This window comes from Leptopilina boulardi, unplaced genomic scaffold, assembly GCF_019393585.1.
Source record: "Leptopilina boulardi isolate dan_hultmark-lab unplaced genomic scaffold, ZJU_Lbou_2.1 LbouV2_144, whole genome shotgun sequence".
In the NCBI taxonomy this organism is placed as follows: domain Eukaryota; kingdom Metazoa; phylum Arthropoda; class Insecta; order Hymenoptera; family Figitidae; genus Leptopilina; species Leptopilina boulardi.
This window is the reverse complement of record NW_026137690.1, coordinates 1924750-1945355: the sequence shown is the minus strand read 5'-3', so window position 1 is coordinate 1945355 and position 20606 is coordinate 1924750. Positions and strand designations below refer to the sequence as shown.

General features: G+C 18.5%; 1 protein-coding gene across 3 annotated transcripts; it reads right to left on the bottom strand.

Moving 5' to 3' along the window:
• Positions 1-1453: 1453 nt before the first annotated feature.
• Positions 1454-19835, bottom strand: LOC127291586 (probable serine hydrolase). Of its 3 annotated transcripts, none has more exons than XM_051320783.1 (7): positions 19611-19835; positions 19198-19261; positions 19065-19100; positions 18923-18967; positions 10481-10716; positions 7674-8021; positions 1454-2681 (listed from the first exon to the last, which is right to left on the bottom strand). In XM_051320783.1, exons 2-7 carry the CDS (start codon positions 19256-19258, stop codon positions 2430-2432), a joined length of 978 nt encoding a protein of 325 aa, XP_051176740.1. In that variant the 5' UTR covers positions 19259-19261; positions 19611-19835; the 3' UTR covers positions 1454-2429. The 3 variants fall into 3 exon arrangements, with proteins under 3 accessions (XP_051176740.1, XP_051176739.1, XP_051176741.1); XM_051320782.1 differs by lacking the exon at positions 10481-10716 and adding an exon at positions 13606-13841 and having other exon boundaries at positions 19611-19834; XM_051320784.1 differs by lacking the exons at positions 18923-18967; positions 19065-19100; positions 19198-19261; positions 19611-19835 and adding an exon at positions 13606-13748.
• Between the last annotated feature and the right edge of the window lie 771 nt (positions 19836-20606).

The window sequence follows — 20606 nt, the reverse complement described above, 5'->3', positions numbered from 1 at the left end:
AACTTTATTAAAAAAATATATTTTTCAAAATTCAAGAGAAAAATGTATGTTTTTTAATGTAATTTTTTGCAATGAAAAGTCAATTGTAAAAAAATGAAATGACTAAAAAAAAGTATTTTACAAACTTTTAAATTTTTTCGTAAAAATTAAAAAATTTCATGAAAAATCTATTTGTAATTTTCTACTCAATATTTCATTACAGAAAATCAATTATTTATTTTTTTTAACAAAATTTTATAGATCATTATAAAATTATTGAAATTTAAAAAAAGTTTTCAACAAATTAGAATTAAAATATTGTTATAAATAATTTAATTTTTTTTAGGATTTTTATTGAAAATTTGAAAAATAATTGTTAAAAATGAAATTAATTTTTACTGAATTTCTACTGAAAATTTGGAAAATAATCGAATTTTTAGGCTGATTTTCATTGAAATTTTTTTTTTTCAGTTTTTTGACCAATTATAATTAATTTTCTGATAAAAAAAAAACTTCTCATTTTTTCTAATTCTTGCCTTTGACTTTAGAAAGAGAAAAAAGGCAATTTAGTCGATTTTCGGTACAACAAAAATCGAAGGCGATATTTTTTTAATTTTAATTAATTTTTATTAGTTAATAAATATTTAATTATATTAACATTAATAATTAGTAATTAAATAAATTTTTTTTCTAATTCTATAATAAAAATGTTTCACAGAAAAATTTCCATCAACTTTTTTTTTTTTTTTTTTAATCATCAGAATTAAATTAATTGACAAATTTTCAAGATTTCAATTCATTAGGACAGAAATTTGAAAAATAGTAAATTTAAAGTTAAAAGAAAAAAAAATTCCAACTCATTGAACAAATTATTTGAATTCAAAATTTTTGGCAAATGTTTTAAATAATTACATTTTTCCAAGAACTTAATTAAAATATAAAGGAAAAAAAAAATTAATTCAATTGAAATTGTTGTAAATTTGAATTGCTGAAAATTATTGACTTTTAAACAGTAATTGAATTTTAAAGAAATTTTTAATAAAAAAAATTTTTGAAAAATTGAATTAAAATCAAATAATTAATTTAGCGAAGAATTTTAAATACAAATTTTGGAATTAATCGAATTTGAAAGAAATATATAATTTAAGTTTTTCGGAAAAAATTAAAATTTCAGGTGATATACAAAATGAATTTTGGTAAATTTGAATTGAGGAAGATTTTTTACAAAATTCAGAAGATATTGGATTAAAAAAAATTTTCAGAAAATTTTAATAAAAAAAAGGTTAGAAATAATAAAATTTAGCGAAGAAAATTTTAGAAAAAAAAAATATTTAATTTTAGAAGAGTTTGATATAAAATTTTTAATAATAATTGATTTTCAGATTTTAAATTAAAATTTTCATTTTCAAATAGATTTCAAAAAAGTTTTGCAATTTTTTTTTACGGAAAATAAAAATAAAAAAAAGTGATAAAATTATTTTTTTTTAAACCATTTTATTTGATAATCGCATTGAAGTTGTTGTAAAAAAAATTACTTAAAAACATAATTTTCTTGAATTTTTTTACATGTAGCGTGGCAACCCTGTTTTTAAATAAATAAATAAATAAATAAAATAAAATAAAAAGAAAATCTTTCGTAAATGAACAAACTGTTGTTGAATTTGAAGTCGCTCTATTTTTTACCACCTTGAAAAATATTCTTAAATAATTTACAAAGTTTTTGGAATTTTCTTTTTGTTCACATATTTCTCAATAACATAAATTATAATATTATTTTAATAATAAATACTTACAAGTTGCTAATTAATAAGAATTTCCTATGCTATTATTTTAAATTAACTTTTTTTTTAAACTATTGCACATTCGTCTTGATAATTATTAATTTAAATCATTGAATTAAATTAAATTTATTTCATATAATTAAAAATAATTTATATAATTTATATAAATATAAATATTGTTGTAAATTCAGTAATTTAGAAATTTCTTTAACAATTGAATAATTTAAATTAATAATTAACTAACTAAATGTCCCATTTGTTAATTTAGAAATTCAAAAATTAAATTAGATACTTTATTTAATTTTCAAAAAAATTCATTACTTTTACTATTCTGAAAAAAATAATTAATTAATTTTAAATTGTAATCAATTAATTGAAATCGAAATTATTTAATCTAAATTGAATTTAATATTACTTTAAAACAAAATAATTTAATTCTAAATTAAATTTAATATTAATTTAAATCGAATTAAATTAAATAAAAATTAAATTTCAATTTTCAGTAAGGTTCACATTTCTAAAATGTTTGACTAATTTTTTTTTTTTTTTTGATTCTGTAATAATTGTTTACAATTCGGCTAAAATTTCAAAACTTGATTTTGTTTAAATTTGTTGTTTGTTTAACAATTCGACTAAAAATTTGAAAAAAAAGAAACAAAAAAATTATGGTTATAGTCCCAAAAATTCAATGATAATTGGTGCAATTCGCTCGGGATTATTTAAATGAACATGATGTGTGCCTTCAACTTCTCGATATTCAAATTTACTTGCAGTGAGTTTTATTTCATCTAAAACACGATGATAAGATTCTGGTTGATCAAATTTCATTCCTGGAACTGCACGAATATTGAGATAGGCGCATTTAATTTTTTTTGCAAACGCCAAAACAAGATCCAATGACAGCATTCCCAAAAGTGAAACCTAGAAAAGAAAATAAAACATTTTATTTCATACTATCAAAATTAAACACGCCAAATTGAGTTTTTAATTGTATGTTATAAAGAAATTAAAGATTAATATTATCAATAATAATTTAATTTATTAGAATATTATTACATATTAAATGATAATAATGAAAATTATATGTTTACAGGCCTCGGATTATACGACTTTTTCCGACTTTTTTCAAAAATACGACTTTTATCGACTTATTTTAATAAAATGCGACACTTTTTTTTACATTTGAAAAAAAATGTAAATAAAATACATTTTTTTAGTATAAAATGTAGATCTTCTTCAGATCTTCTTTAATTCAATTATTTAACAAATTTTCAACTAAAATGATTCTTCACTAAATTAATTATTTTTAATAATTTTAATGAAATACATCACAAATTCAATTATATCAAAATTATTTTTCAATTAAAATTTTTATGAAATTTAACAATTGTTTATAATTTAAAAAAAAATATCACAATAAAATTGAATTATTTTTTAAAAATTTCAATTCAAAATAAACTAAAATTCAATTATTACCCGAAATTTTAATTCAAAATCAATTAAAAATTCAATAATTATCAAAAATTTTCAATTTAAAATTTAATTATTTACCATAAGTTTTCAATTTAAAATAAAATAAAATTCAATTATTTTTTAAAATTTCTATTTAAAATTAATTATCTAAATTTTCAATCAAAAATGAACTTAAATTAAATTATTATCTAAAATTTCAATTAAAATTCAATTATTTCCCAAAATTTTCAATTCAAAATCAACTGAAATTCAATTATTTTCCAAATTTAAAATAAAAATTAAATTTCATTATTCTCAAAAATTTGAATTCAAAATTAATTGAATTTTCAATAATTTGAATTTAAAAGCATCTAAAATTTAATTATTTCTAAAATTTTCCATCGAAAAATTTTTTTTTTTGAAATTTAATAATTTCAGTTATAACTCTAAGGAAATTCAATTATTTTTAACTATTTTAATAATATTCTTTGAAAATTCAACTATCTGAAACCAGGCCTCGGATTATACGACTTTTTCGACTATTTCCGACTTTTTTTTCAAAAATACGATTTTATTTGACTTATTTTAATAAAATGCGACTATTTCGACTTTTTTTTACATTTTTAAAAAAGTTTTTTAAATAAAATATATTTTTTTTTAGTATAAAATGCAGATCTTCTTCAGATCTTCTTTATTTTAATTATTTAATAAATTTTTAACTAAAATTCTTCACTAAATTTATTATTTTTAATAATTTTAATGAAATTCATCACAAATTCAATTATTTCAAATTATTTTTCAATTAAAATTTTTATAAAATTTAAAAATTATTTATAATTTTAAAAAAATATCAAATAAAATTACCAAAAATTTTTAATTCAAAATCATAAATCAATTCAAAATCAAATAAAATTGAATTATTTTCAAAAATTTCAATTAAAAATCAGCTAAAATTCAATTATTATCCAAAATTTACATTCAAAATTCAATTATTATCAAAATTTTCAATAAAAAATCAACTAAAATTAAAATATTATCCAACATTTCAATTGAAATTCAATTATTTTTCAAAATTTTAATTCAAAATCTTTTAAAATTCAATTATTTTCCAAATTTTCAATTTAAAATCAAATAAAATTCAATTATTTTCCAAAATTTCAATTGAAATTCAATTATTTTCAATTCAAAATCAACTAAAATGCATTGTTTTTCAAAAATTTTAATTCAAAATCAACTAAACTTTAATTACTTTCCAATATTTCAAATCACAATCGACTGAAATTCAATTCTTTGTAAAATTTCTATGCAAAACCAATTAAAATTAAAATTTTTAAATCAGAATCAACTAAAATTGAATTATTCTTCAAAATTTCAATTAAAATTCATTTATTTCTAAAATTTTCAATTTAAAATTAACAAAAATTCAATTATTATCAAAATTTTCAATAAAAAATCAACTAAAATTAAATTATTATCCAACATTTTAATTGAAATTCAATTACTTTCCAAAATTTTAATTCAAAATCTTTTAAAATTCAATTATTTTCCAAATTTTCAATTTAAAATCAAATAAAATTCAATTATTACCCAAAATTTCAATTCAAAATCAATTAAAATTCAATAATTATCCAAAATTTCATTTCAAAATTAATTATTATCAAAATTTTTAATCAAAATTTCAATTAAAATTCAATTATTTCCCAAAATTTCTATTCAACATCAAAGAAAATTCAATTATTTTCAAAATTTTCAATTAAAAATCAACTAAAATTCAATTATTCTCAAAAATTTCAACTTAAAATTATTTATTATGAAAATTTTCAATCAAAAATCAACTAAAATTGAATTATTATCAAAAATTTCAATTATAATTCAATTATTTTCAAAAATTTGAATTTAAAAGCTTCTAAAATTTAATTATTTCTAAAATTTTTTGAAATTTAACTATTTCAATTATAACTGTAAGGAAATTCAATTATTTTTAACTATTTTTATAATATTCTTTGAAAATTCAACTATCTGAAACCATTTTTCAATTAAAAATGGTTTTTAAATTATATTATTTTTGTCTGCAGTTTCTAATACATTTTTAGTTGACAAAAAAAAAAAAAAATTTAATTAAAAATCACTTGAAGTTCAATTAATTTCAAAAATCTCAATTGTAAATCTTTGAAAATTTAATTACATTTAAAAAATGTTATCTAAAATTATTTGATAAATTATTTTTAATTCTGTAAAATTTAATTATTGTCTGAAAATTAACATAAATATTTTGAAATTTAATTAATTAAATCATTTTCAAAAATTCCAATTTAAAAGCTTCTAAATTCTAATTATTTCTATAATTTATTATCTAAAATTTGTTGTAATTTAATAATTTTAATTATAACTCTCCTAAAATTCAATTATATTACAAAATTTCAATAAATATCTTAAAAATTCAATTACTTTCAAAATTTTCAATTCAAAATCAATTAAAATTCAATTATTTTCCAAAAATCCATTTGAAATTTAATTATTTCTAAAAATTTCAACTTTAAAACCCTTCCAAAAGTATTATTATTAAAAAAAAAAAAATTATTTAAAAATCTGTAAAATGTTTTTGTTAAAATAAAAAAAATCGACTTTTTCGACTTTTTTTTAGAATATAAATCGACTAAAACGACTTTTTTTATGCCTTTAAGTCGATCCGAGGCCTATAAAACCATTTTTCAATTAAAAATGATTTTCAAATTATTGTATTTTGTCCGCATTTTCTAATAAATTTTTAGTAAAATCATCTAAAATTTTAATTACAAAACACTTAAAGTTTCAATTAATTTCAAAAATCTCAATTTTAAATCATTGAAAATTCAATTAAATTTAAAAAAAGGTTTTCCAAAAATTGTTTGATAAATTATTTTTAGTTCTGTAAAATTTAATAATTGTTTAAAAATTAACAATACCCGTGTGGAAAAGTGATGTGGGCGCCCAGCGGGGGCCCTTATGGATCGCCCTCATGCCATGAGGGCCGCATATGGATGATCCATAGGGGCCCCTCATGGAAACGACATGCTCATCGATGAGGGCGCCCGCATGGGCGATCCATGAGAGCGCCCTTATGGGCCCTCACGTTTGCCCTCAAGTTTGCCATAATGTTTTTTAATCAATAATATTAATAATAAAAGTTAATTAATAATAAATAAGCTTAAGTTATGAATAAATAACATATTTATTTAATAATTATTCAATTTTAAATTAAATTCTTACTCAAATTGAATTTATTAATTAACGTTCTAATTAATTAACTGTCGGATATAATTAAAAGTAATAATAAATTAATTAATTAAAAAATTAAAAAATATGTAATTTATGCATACTATTAACCGATATTTTCATTTTTCAATTAATTCATACATAGAATTAATGATTAAACGCAAACCTGAGAAATAAATAAATCTAACGCATGGGGGGAATCGAACCTACGACCTACGGACTATGAGTCTAACGCTTTACCAACTACGCTACGCACGCTACTTCAAAACGAATGCTAACTTCTTGATGCTATTTAAACTTGAAAAATACCTAACAAAGAAAAGTGCTTAACATCATTTAGTTAAAGTTAAGATATTAAATTATATTTTCCAATCAAATGCAATTTATAAAATATAATTAATTATATGCTTTATGATTATTATCATGAATCATCTCAGGCGAATTTTCAAAAAAGTGTAAATATATTTTTATTAAAAACGCGTTTTTCGTTGTTTTGAATCATTGGAAACATTCATTTTTTGTTGATAAAAAAATATTTGATTTTTGGACTTAGAAAATTTTGCTAATCGATCATGAGGGCGATCCATGCGGGCCCCTACGGTGGCCCTCATCTATTTTGCCATAAGTGTGAGTGTTATTTTCAAAAAAGTGTAAATATATTTTTATTAAAAACGCGTTTTTCGTGGTTCTGAATCATTATAAACATTAATTTTTTGGTGATAAAAAAATATTTGAATTTTGGACTTAGAAAATTTTGCTAATCGATCATGAGGGCGATCCATGCGGGGCCCCTACGGTGCCCCTCATGGATTCGCCATAAGTGTGAGTGTTATTTTCAAAAAAAGTGAAAATATATTTTAATTAAAAACGCGTTTTTCATTGTTGTGAATCATTATAAACATTAATTTTTTGGTGATAAAAAAATATTTGATTTTTGGACTTAGAAAATTTTGCTAATCGATCATGAGGGCGATCCATGCGGGGCCCCTACGGTGCCCCTCATGGATTCGCCATATGGATCAGCCCTCATGGGCCCCCGCCGGGGGCCCCGAACTCTTGAGGGCAAGATCGTGGCTTTTTCCACACGGGTATTTATTTTATTAAAAAATTTTATTAAAAAATGGTAGAAAAAATTAAAATATTTGCAAAGAAATTAGAAATAATTAAACCTGTATGGAAAATAAGTTTTTTGCTTTTTTTTCTTACCTTTAATCGTGGATCGCGTCGAAAATAATACTGATTTGAAGTAGTTGCCGGTTGCATTCCTCGTTTCATTAAAATTTCGGCACTCTCTCTTGTAATATCGCCATTGTATGCATCCTCGACAATGTCAATCATTTCCTTATAAGTATAACATGGTACTGAGTCGAGTGTTAAATTTTCATATTTCAAAAATCTGTCAATATAAGTTCCCGTGATATCAACTGATTTTGTAATATCCCGAACACTTGGACTTGCAATATCGAGACTTATCACAAATTCAACTTCATCCGGATAGGAAGCCGCATACAAAAACGATATTGCTCCTCCCAATGAGTGACCCAATAGTTTCACCTAATCAAAAATAGAGAAATAAAATCAAATTTCATATTTTTGTCTCCTTTGTTTTTTTTTTTGTATTTTATAAAAAAAAATCCATATTCTTTTATAAAAATTCCCAAAATTTTATTCTTTTCTAATTCCGAAAGAATTATTCCTTTTTTCCCCCCAAGAAAAATAATACCCAAAGAATTATTCTTTTTTTTCCCCCCCAAGAAAAATAATACCCAAAGAATTATTCTTTTTTTTCCCCAAGAAAAATAATACCCAAAGAATTATTCTTTTTTTTCCCCAAGAAAAATAATACCCAAAGAATTTTTCTTTTTTTCAGAAAAAAAAAATTCTCTCGAAAGAAAACAGTTTTTTTTCGTTACAAAATTTTTCCTACAGAATAATTTTCCGCCTAGAAAAAAAAAATTAATAAAATCTTGTAATGACAAAAAATATCTTTTGAAATAATTTCTGAAAATAAGATCCAGGCTTCACAGCATAAAAATTAAAAAAAAAAAAAAGGGGGGATTCAATTCAATTATTTTAAAAATTTTAATTCAAAAATCAACTAAAATTAAATTAATTACCAAAATTTCAAATTCAAAATCAATTAAAATTCAATTATTTTCCAAAAATTTCAATTCAAAATCAATTAATTCAATTATTTGCAAAAATTTCAATTGAAAATTAATTATTTTCAAAATATTCAATTTAAAATCAACTAAAATTCAATTATTTTCAAAAATTTTCAATTCAAAATCAACTAAAATTTAATTAAAATATTATTGAAAAAAAAAATTAATTTATTAATTGAAATTGTAAATTTGAATTGATGAAAATTGATCAAAAAGTTTGAACAGTAATTGAATTTTAAAGAATTTTTAATAATAAAAATTTTAATTTTTGAAAAATTGAATTAAAATGATTGAAATAATTAATTTAGCGATAAATTTTAGATAAAAATTTTGGAATTAATCGAATTTGGAACAGATATATTTAAGTTTTTCAAAATTAATTTTGCAAATAATTCTAGTTATTTTTAATCATTCTTTCAGGCCTTGGATCGACTTTAAGGCACAAAAAAGTCGATTTACATTAAAAATTAAAATAGTAAAAGTAATTTTTTTTTTTTTATTTTAATTAAATTTAATAATTAATTAATAAATATTTTACTTTAAATAACTAATATTATTAGACATTAAAATCATTTTATTAATTTCTTAATAAGAATAATCCTATAAGAATATAAATAAAAAAAATTTATTTGGAACAAATTTTCAAAATTTCAATTAAATAAGCGAAATTTCTAAAATAAATTCTTAGTTCCATTTTTAAAAATTTTTTTTTGAAGAATTTAATCAATTTAAAATTTTGCCATACTTTTTACTTTTTAATTTGTCAAAAAAAAAAAAAAAAATGGTCGGACAATAGTTTTACAGATTTTTAAATTAAAATTTTTTTTTTTAATAATTAAATTGCACAAGATTTTAAATTTAAAATAAATTTTCTGCAATTTTAAACTGCTGTAGTTGTTTTTTTTTTAATTTCTAACAAATTCAATTTTTGTTGTTTGAAACTTTTTTAAATAATTGAATTTTTAAAGGAATTTAAAAATTATTAAAAAATAATTCAATTTTTGAAGAGTTTGTTTATTTGTTAATTAAACAGAAATTTTTGAAAATATTTGAATTTTTTAGTGATTTTAATTAAAAATTTTTTGATACTTTATTTGCTGTTTTTTTGTTTTAATTTTGAAAATAATTGAATTTTATAAAAAAAAAAAAAAATTTAATTGAAAAATAGTTGAAGATAATTTAATTCCTAAAGAATTTCATTAAAATTCATTTAAATTATTCAAAAAAAAAAAAAAATTAATTTAGAAAAGAATTTTTGTTAAAAATTTTTTTTTAAATAAATTCGGTAAAAGTTGTGTAATACAAGGCTTGTAATTTTATCGTTCAATTTTTGAATTTTTATGAAATATCCCATTATTCGAGTTTCAACGTAAATTAAGGAAAATGAGTAAAAAAAAAAATAGAGGAAATATTCATAAAAATAGAGAATTTTTGAAAATAGAAAAAAAATAGGGAAATTGGGGAAATACTGTGAAGGCCTGTTAAGTGAAAAAAATCGGTTTCTTTGAAAGAAATAAAAAAAAAAGGCAATGAAAATACGAAAAAAAAAATCTTCCATGTAATCAATCGTGAGAAGCGTGAAATAAAAAAAAAAGCTTATTAATAGTGTCTCAGTTTAAGAATTATGCAAACAATGCATTGTTACGATAACATTTACAAATGAAGCCATCATGCATTTTTAAATAGCTCGTTTCTTTTTTTATTTTAATTCAGTAGCAAACAGACACTTGCTACAAAAACAGAAAATTTGTGGATTAAATTTTTTGTGGTAAATTTTAATTAAACGATATAAATTATTGTTAATTTCCCATTTTTTTTTTTTTTTTTTGGTTTCTTTGATTCGCTAACCTTATTCCATTTATAGTAATGAACAATTCGACGAAGCAAGACGATACCGTCCCAATGAACGAAATAAGACTGTCCCCTTGGATAATGGGACGAAAGCCCATGACCAGGTAAATCCAAACACAATACAGAAATATTTTTAGGCAATAGTGACATTAATTTATCGAAGCTTCCTGCATTATCTTGCCTCCCATGTAACGCCACAATCGGTTGGATTCCCTTTGAACCCCACCATTTGCCTGCAGATAAGCAATTTATTTATATTATTTAAATTTCAAATTGTTCTCTCACTTTCTTTCTTTCATTTTCAATTTATAGCAAAAAATAAGCGATAGACAATTTTTTTTATCTTCTTTCTTTCTTTCTTTTTTTAAAGGGTCAATTTTTCTTTACCTCTAAATTCACTGCGAACATTTTTTTGGAAATTAAAAAAATTTGTTAAAAATTTTTCAAAGAATTTTATTTCAATTATATATTGAAAATAATAATTCTCATTTAGCGAAGAATTTTAGTTAAAAAATTTGTTAAACTATTTATTAATTTTTTTTTTTTTTAACTAAAACTATTTGCAAATTATTATTTTCAAAAAAAAATTGAAACAATCCGTTTCAATTGAAATAATTTTTTTTTTATCAATTTCTTTTGAAATTCAATTCATTAAAATATTTTTCAAAAAAATTGAAACAATCCGTTTCAATTGAAATAATTTTTTTTTTTTTAATCAATTTCTTTTTGAAATTCAATTGATTAAAATATTTTTAGATAAAAATTCTTCTATTTTTTTCATAAAATATTTTCTCTTATTTTTTTAAAAAGTGACGGGAAATTTTTATTAACCATTTTTAATTTCAATTTTAGATAAAATTTAGAATTCATAAATTTTTGCAAAAATCGGACTTTTTTTTTAAAAAACTAACTTTCATATTATTTTTTATCTAAAAATTTTTGAAATTCTTGAAAATTTGTCCTCAGTTTAATAATTTGAAATATTTAATTTTCTTGATAAATTCCAAGTCAATTATTTTTTATTAAGAAATTATTAAATTATTAAAAATTTATTTTTATTACCTAATAACAATTGTTAAAGCAAATAAAATATTTATTGTTAAAAATTTGTAAAAAAAGTTCGATATTTGAAAATTTAACTGTAAATTTTTATATTTATAATATTTAAAATATTCAAAAATATTCAAAAGATTCAAAATATTCAAAATATTCAAAATATTCAAAATATTTAAAATATTCAAAATATTCATAATTGAATTTTTTAAATAAATTATTTACTAATTTCCATAAAAAATGTTAGAGAACTCAATTTTTTGTTGAATTTAACTAAAATTTTTTAAAATAATTGAATTTCAAATGAAATTTTAGAAAATAATTGAATTTTAATTGATTTTGAATTGAAAATTTTGAAAGTAATTGAATTTTTGGGATATTTATTGAAATTTTGTAATATAATTGAATTTTAGGAGAGTTATAATTAAAATTATTAAATTACAACAAATTTTAGATAAAAAATTATAGAAATAATTAGAATTTAGAAGCTTTTAAATTGAAAATTTTTAAAAATAATTAATTTAATTGAATTTCAAAATATTTATGTTAATTTTTTTATCTAAAAATTTTTGAAATTCTTGAAAATTTGTCCTCAGTTTAATATTTTGAAATATTATTAAATATTCTTGATAAATTCCAAGGTAATTATTTTTTATTAAGAAATTATTGAAAATTTATTTTTATTATCTAATAACAATTGTTAAAGGAAATAAAATATTTATTGTTAAAAATTTGTAAAAAGAAAGTTCGATATTTGAAAATTTAATTGTAAATTTTTATTTTTATAATATTCAAAAATATTCAAAAGTATTCAAAAATATTCAAAATATTCAAAAATATTCAAAATATTCAAAATACTTAAAATATTTATAATATTTAAAATTAAACAAGTTAGTTAAGAAAACAGTTATTTCTCGAAACAAAAAAATCAAAAAAACAAATTTTAAAATAAAATCAAACATTTTTTCACTTCTAAATTTCATTAAAAAAAAAATTTCTATCAGTTTGTAATTCGAATTTTGTTTTTTCTTCAAAATATTAAATTCAATTTTTCGTTAATAGAAATTTCTCATAAATTGAAAAATGAAATTTCCTGAAAAATAATAGAAGAAAAAATAGTAAATGGGTTGATTTTTTTTTTTTTAAATATTAGACGCAAAAACGTTTATAATACAAAAATTAATAGTGGAAAAAAAAGAACAGAAACAGAAATAAGAAAAAAAAAAAAAAAAAAAAAATGCACATAAAAACAAAACATTTAAAGCAAATAAAGGGAAAAAATTTCAATTTTTTTTCCAAACAAATAAAACATAATTAAAATAAATAATAAAGTGCACATGAAGTCGATAAAGTGCAAATAAAATGAAACAAAGTAGCAGCGAAAGCGAATTTTATAGAGAGATAATAACGAAAGAAAAAAAAAAAATTCTTTAGATATTAATATTTGATAGTATAACCGATTTTTATAAATCATTCTAAAGATGATTATTATTTTTTGCCATTATCTATTAATTAATATAATGTTAATTAGTATCGAATATTAATATATTAATATATTCATGCTAATTTTTTGTGAATTATTTTTTTTAGTAATTATTATTATTATTATTATTATTATTATTATTATTATTATTAATTATTATTAATTATTATTAATATTTATTATTAGGATTAATTATTATTTATAAAAAAAAACATTACTATTGGACAAAAATTCGAAATTATTTACGAACCCAACTTTTATATTCATTTATTTAATAATAAATTAATTCTTAATTAAGAATTAATAATTAGTTAACAATAATTTTAATTAAAAAATTTATTTATAATTTAATTATCTATATTTATTATTTATAAATTATTAAATTTAATTATATTGATTATTTATAAATTTAATTATAAAAATATTTTTGGTTCTTTTTTTTTTATAAAGAGCTAAAATTGAAAAAAAAATTTCCTCTTCACTAAATTTTTCCGTTTTTGAAGCAAGTTCTGTTTCTTTTATAAAATTTTTCTTTTTTGTTTTGTTTTTTTTTCTTTTTGATAACGATTTTCTCGCTTTTGCTAACCTTGTTCCATTTGAAGTATTTAACAATTCTACGAAGATACACAAGACCGTCCCACATAATATAGTAAAATTGTCCGTTTGGAAGATGTGAGGAAAGACCATGTCCAGGAAGATCGATACTTAAAATTGCAGTATCAGCTGGGAATAATTGAATGAGAGGATCAAATGATCCTGCATTATCCTGCCAACCATGAATTACCAAAATTGGCTGCTTTTCTTTTGGTCCCCATCGTTTACCTGAATTTTTATTTATTTTAATCGAGAAAAATTATATACTATTTCTTTATTTCTTTCCAAGTGCACATTTTTTTTTTCTTTTAAAATTCTCTTTCTCTGAAAATATTTAGCGCGGAAAATTTTGAAAAGTCTTTTCTACTTTTTTTTTTTTTTCTATTAAAATATGGTTTACAGGCCTCGGATCGACTTTAAGGCACAAAAAAAAGTCGATTTATATTCCCAAAAAAAAAAAGTCGAAAAAGACGATTTTTTTATTTTTTTTAACAAAATTTAATTGGTTAATGAAATATTTTACTTTAAATCATTAAATTCATTTTATTAATTCTGTAATGAGAATAATTCTCTAATGAATATTATTAAGAAAATTTATTTCTATTTCATAATCGAACTAAAAGACAAATATTCAAAATTTTATTTAAGTATAGGACAAATTTCTAAAAAAAAATTCTTAAAGTTACATTTTTATAATTTTTTCCAAGTCTGATTTAAACAATTTATTTAAATTAAAAATTTTGTCATAATTTTTAGTTTTGATGGTCGAAAAAAAATTTCAAACAATACTTAATCAAGTTTTACAGATTTTTAAATAAAATTTTTTTTTTAAATAACAATAATTTTGGAAGAGTTAAAGTTGAAATTTTGAGAAATAATTGAAATTTCAAAAGATTATTGTTAATTTTCAGACAATAATTAAAATTTTACAGACCTAAAATTAATTTTATCAAATACTTTTAGATAATATTTTTTAAAATGTAGGTTGAATTTTCAAAGATTTACAATTTTGATTTTTCAAATTAATTGAATTGCAAGTGATTTTTAATTTTTGATGATTTTACAAAAAAAAATTTATCAGAAATTGCAGATAAAAATACTTTAATTTGAAACCTTTTTAAGCAAAAAATGGTTTCAGATACAAAAATTGAATTTAAAAAGCATTTTATTACAAAATTTTTTCAGATAATTGAATTTTTTTAAGATTTTTATAAAAATTCCTAAAATTAATTGAATATTTTAAAAGAGTAATAGTAGAAATTTTTTTTTAGAAAAAAATTGAATTTAAAAAGATTTTCTTCAATTTTAGACAATAATTAAATATTACAGAGTTAAAAATAATTTTTTTAAATAATTTTAGATAACATATATATACAATAATTGATTTTCAATAGTTTTTAATATTTTTAAAATTCTTTTAGATAATTCAATTTGTCTGATTTTCAATTTTGATTTCAAAGAAAAAAAATAAGTTTTCGACAAATTATAATATTTTTTTTTTAAATAATTTGAATTTTTATGATTTCTGTTGAAAATTTGTAAAATAATTGAAGTTTTGCCTGTTTATAATTTAGATTTTTCGTTAAGAAGAACTTTTTGACCAATTATAATTAAAATTTTGAAAAATAATTGAATTTTTTAAATAAATTTACTAATTTCCATAAAAAAAATGTTAGAGAATTCAATTTTTTGGTGAATTTAACTAAAAAATTTTAAAAATAATTCCATTTCAAATGAAATTTTGGAAAATAATTGAATTTTAATTGATTTCGAATTGTAAATTTTAAAAGTAATTGAAATTTTGGGATATTTATTGAAATTTTGTAATATAATTGAATTTTAGGAGAGTTATAATTAAAATTATTAAATTACAACAAATTTTAGATAGAAAATTATAGAAATACTTAGAATTTAGAAGCTTTGAAAATTGAAAATTTTAAATAATAATTGAATTAATTGAATTTTAAAATATTTATGTTAATTTTCAGACAATAATTAAATTTTACAGAACTAAAAAAAATTTATCAAATAATTTTAGATAACATTTTTTTAAAATCTAATTAAATTTTCCAAGATATAAAATTTTGATTTTTCAAATTAATTGAATTTGAATTGATTTGTAATTAAAAAGTTTTTGATGATTACACTAAAAAATTTATTAGAAATTGCAGAAAAAAATTTGTAAACTTTTTAAGTGAAAAATGGTTTGAGATAGTTCTAATTTCGAGGAATATTATAAAAATGATTAAAAAGAATTGAATTTCAGAAGTTATAATTGAAATTCTTAAATTTCAAAAAATTTTAAATGGAAAGTTTTAGAAATAATTAAAACTTAGAAATTTAGAAAAAAAAAAAAAACTTTAGAAATTTTGTAAAATAATTGTAATGTAATTGATTTCTAATTGAAATTTTGGAAAATAATTAAATTTCACTTGAAATTTTGGAAAATAATTGAATTTAAGTTGATTTTTAATTGACAATTTTGAAAATAATCGAATTTTAGTTGAAATTTTTGAAAATAATTGAATTTCAAAAGATTGTTTTAAATTTCAGACAATAATTAGAATAAGAAATTTTTTTTTAGTGTTTTCAAAAAATTTTAGATGGAAAGTTTTAGAAATAATTAAAACTTAGAAGCTTTTAAATTGAAATTTTTTAAAATAATTCAATTTTAATTGATTTTGAATTAAAATTTTTAAAAATAATTGTAATGTAATTGACTTTGAATTGTAATTTTTGAAAATAATTAATTTTCAATTAAAAATTTTACAAAATAATTGAATTTTAGTTGATTTTTAATTGACAATTTTGAAAATAATCGAATTTTAGTTGATTTTGAATTGAAATTTTGAACATTAATTGAATTTTAGTTGATTTTGAATTGAAAATTTTAAGAATAATTGATTTTTAGTTAAGTATGAATGGAAATTTTGGAAAATAAATGAATTTAAGTTGATTTTGAATTGAAATTTTTGAAAAATAATTGAATTCAATCTATCAAAAATTCTATATTATTTTCCAAAAATTCAATGAATGATCAAAAATTCAATTATTATTCAAAATTTTAATTATAATTTGTCAAAAATTTATTTTTCAGAAAAAAAATCTCAATGAAAATTAAAAAAAAATTGGATAATTTTTCAAATTATTCAATAGAAATATTAAAAATTAAATTATTTTTAACAATTTTTATTCTAATTTGTTGAAAAATGTTTTTAAAAAAATTTCAATAAAATTTAGGCAAATATTCAATTATTTAAAATTTTTTTTTGTGATTTCTACTGAAAATTTGGAAAATAAATGAATTTTTACCTGATTTTTATTGAATTTTTTTTAAACAAAAAACAGTTTTCGATAAAATTGTTATTAAAATATATTGAAAACTAAATTGAATTTATTGACATTTTTGAAAATAATTGAATTTCACGAAAGTTATAATTGAAATTATAAAAATTTCAAATGGAAAGTTTTAGAAATAATTAAAATTTAGAAGCTTTTAAATTGAAATTTTGAAAAATAATTTAATTATAGTTTATTTTGAATTGACAATTTTGAAAATAATTGAATTTTAGTTGATTTTGAATTGAAATTTTGAACATTAATTGAATTTTAGTTGATTTTGAATTGAAATTTTTGCAAAAATAATTAAATTTTTAGTTGATTTTGAATTAAAAATTTTGAATATAATTGAATTTTATTTGATTTTGAATTAAATTTTGGAAAAAATTGAAAGTTTGTATTAAATTTCGGACATAATTATAATAAGAGAAATTTCTGGTGATTTCTGTTGATGAAGAATTTATTAGAAATCACATAAAAAAAATTGAATTCCAAAAGTTTTTAATTGAAAAATGCTTTTAAATAATTTAATTTTCGAAGAATTATTCTAAAAATCATTAAAAAATAATTGAAATTTTTGCAAATAATTGAAAGTTCCCGTGATTTTGAATTAAAAAATTTTTTGGTAATTTTATTTACTAATTTTTTTTTTTTATTTTTTTTTATTAAAATTATAAACAATTATTAAATTTCATAAAAATTTTAATTTAAAAAATATTTTAAAATAATTGAATTTGTGAAGAATTTCATTAAAAAATTATTAAAAATAATTAATTTAGTGAAGAATTTTAGTTAAAATTTTTGTTAAATAATTGAAATAAAGAAAATCTGAAGAAGATCTGCATTGTATACGTTTTTTGAAGCAAATTTTCAAAAAATTGAATTTTCGATTACTGGATTTTGAATTGAAATTTTGAAAAATAATTGTAATGTAATTGATATTGAATTGAAATTTTGGAAAACAATTAAATTTTAGTTGATTTTGATTTGAAAGTTTAAAAAAAATTGAATTTCAATTAAAATTTTTGAAAATAATTGAATTTCAAAAGATTGTTTTAAATTTCAGACAATAATTAGAATAAGAAATTTTTTTTTTAGTAATTTCTGTTGATAAAGAAGTTATTAGAAATCACATAAAAAAAAAAAATTGAATTCCAAAAGTTTTTAACTAAAAAATGGTTTCAAATAATTGAATTTTCGAAGAATTATTATAAAAATTATTTTAAAATAATTGAAATTTTTGCAAATAATTGTGATTTTAAATTAAAAAAAATTTTTTCGGTAATTTTATTTGCATAAATTTTTTGTTTAACTTATAAACAATTATTAAATTTCATAAAAATTTTAATTTAAAAAATAGTTTAAGATAATTGAATTTGTGAAGAATTTCATTAAAATTATTAAAAATAATTAATTTTGTTAAAAATTTTATTAAATAATTGAAATAAAGAAGATTTGCATTTTATAGATACTAAAAAGACGTATTTTATTGAAAAATTTTGCAAAATAAATTGTGAAAAAAAAGTCGATAAAAGTCGTACAATCCGATGCCTGTATTTTACATATTACTTTATATTTGTAAAAATAGAAAATTCTTATCTCTGCAAAAAATCTTCACATTAAATATTGGAAAAAAAAAAAAAAAAAAAAAAAAAAAAAAAAAAAGGAAAAAATAATTCCTATTTGCGAAACAAAAACGCTTTTTAATTCATCACAAAAACAAAGTGTGCTCTCATGTGTGACGTGAACTTTGAGCGTGAAATGAAGACATAAAAAAAAAAAATGTGAAACAAAGTATATATATATACATAGAAAATGAACATTTAAATATATATTTTTTTTCCTTTCTTTAAAAATAAGAAATATAGAACTAAAGGAAGAACACAAAAAAAAAAAAAATTACAAAAAACTTAGAATTGAAGAAAAACAAAAAAAAAAAAATTGTTAAATATGTAAAATATTTTTCTCACCACTTATTTGACCCCAAGGCACTGGAATTTCAATTTCCTCCGGTTCTGTAAAGAAAAATTATATCAAAATATTTCCAATTTGTACATAACCAAAAAAAAAAAAAATAAAATAAAATAAAAACAAATACGAGAATATATTTACCATCGTCACTCAATGTCATTGGAATTTCTTTTGCTTCTATAAAAGAAAAAATTTTCTAATGAAATTCAAATTAATTTAAAATATATCGAAAAATAATTAAATTAAAATATAATATAAAGAAATTTAAAATTACCATTTTTTCCAAATCCATTTGACATATTGTCCGTCACAATTTTTGTACCATTCTCGTTCATTTTCTATATATGTAGGTATACGTAAAAAAATTTAATCGTTTTTAAAAAAAATATAATTTTGTCAAACTTTCGAATAGATAACGTATTTATAATTTTAGAAATAAATTTGCAAGTCATCGTACCATGAAATTTTATATATATATATATGTATATAGAAATTAGTATAAGGAAGTGCTAGGAGCAAATAAAACTTAACCTTAAATTTTCGTTTTCTTTTTTCAAGTTTTCAAAAATTGAATATAATTTAAATTTGCTAGTAGAAATAATTTTTTATTATCGAATTTGGTTTTTTTTTTTTACTATTAGAAAAAAAAATTTTTAAAAAATAAAATATATTACTATATAAATATACCTTTTGAAGAAGAAATCAACGAATGTCTTTTTATATTTCGTCGCGTGTGTCTCGTGCGTGTTATTCCTTTCTAGGTTGTCAGATCAAGCGTTGAACGTCATTTACACATATATACAGTATACACATTTGTCTATAAATGTCAAATTAAAAAAAAAAAATGCTAATTAAAAACGTATATATAATTATCACGTGAGTTTAAAATTCTGATTTCACAGTTGGTAGAAGTGTGAAATGTGAAAATTTTTTTTTTTGTAATCTTATTTTGGCATTACTGGTAATAGATATTTACTTTACCGACCGAAATCTAAACGCTACTGCGCTTGCGCTACGACAACTCTCTCGAAAAAAGCGCGCTTATATAAAATGCTTAATAATAAGAAAACTTTAATAAAGCAATATAAAAATATTTTCACTATTGAATTTTTTTTTTTTTTTAATTATATTGCTTCCTAATAAAAAATATACTAATTTCCTTAATATACTTAAGTATATAATAATAATAATAATAATAATAATAATTTTATTATATTTATATCATTATTGTAATTATTTTTTAAATAAAATATTCATAATCTATTATTATTATTATCATCAATATAATATTTATTATTATTATCATTATTTTCAATAAATTATTATTAAATATCTATGAATGTATTTTACATCTATATATTTCAAAAAAAAAATGAATCGAATTTTTTTTTTTGTACTTTTTTCCCCAATTCAAATTTTCCTTATAAAAAAAGTACCAAAAAAAATTTCGCTAAAGTTTTCAAAAAAAAAAATATATATATATATATATATATGTATGTATATATCATAGATAATTAATTAATTTAATTTTCATTTTGGATTCAAAATCGAATTTTTGAAATCATTATTTTTAAAAAAAAAAAAAATTTTAAACTAAAATATATTTTTGATATTGAGAGGAAAAAAAAAAAAATTTTTTTTACACAATTTTAAAATTATTCTTAATTTGGAAAAATATTATTT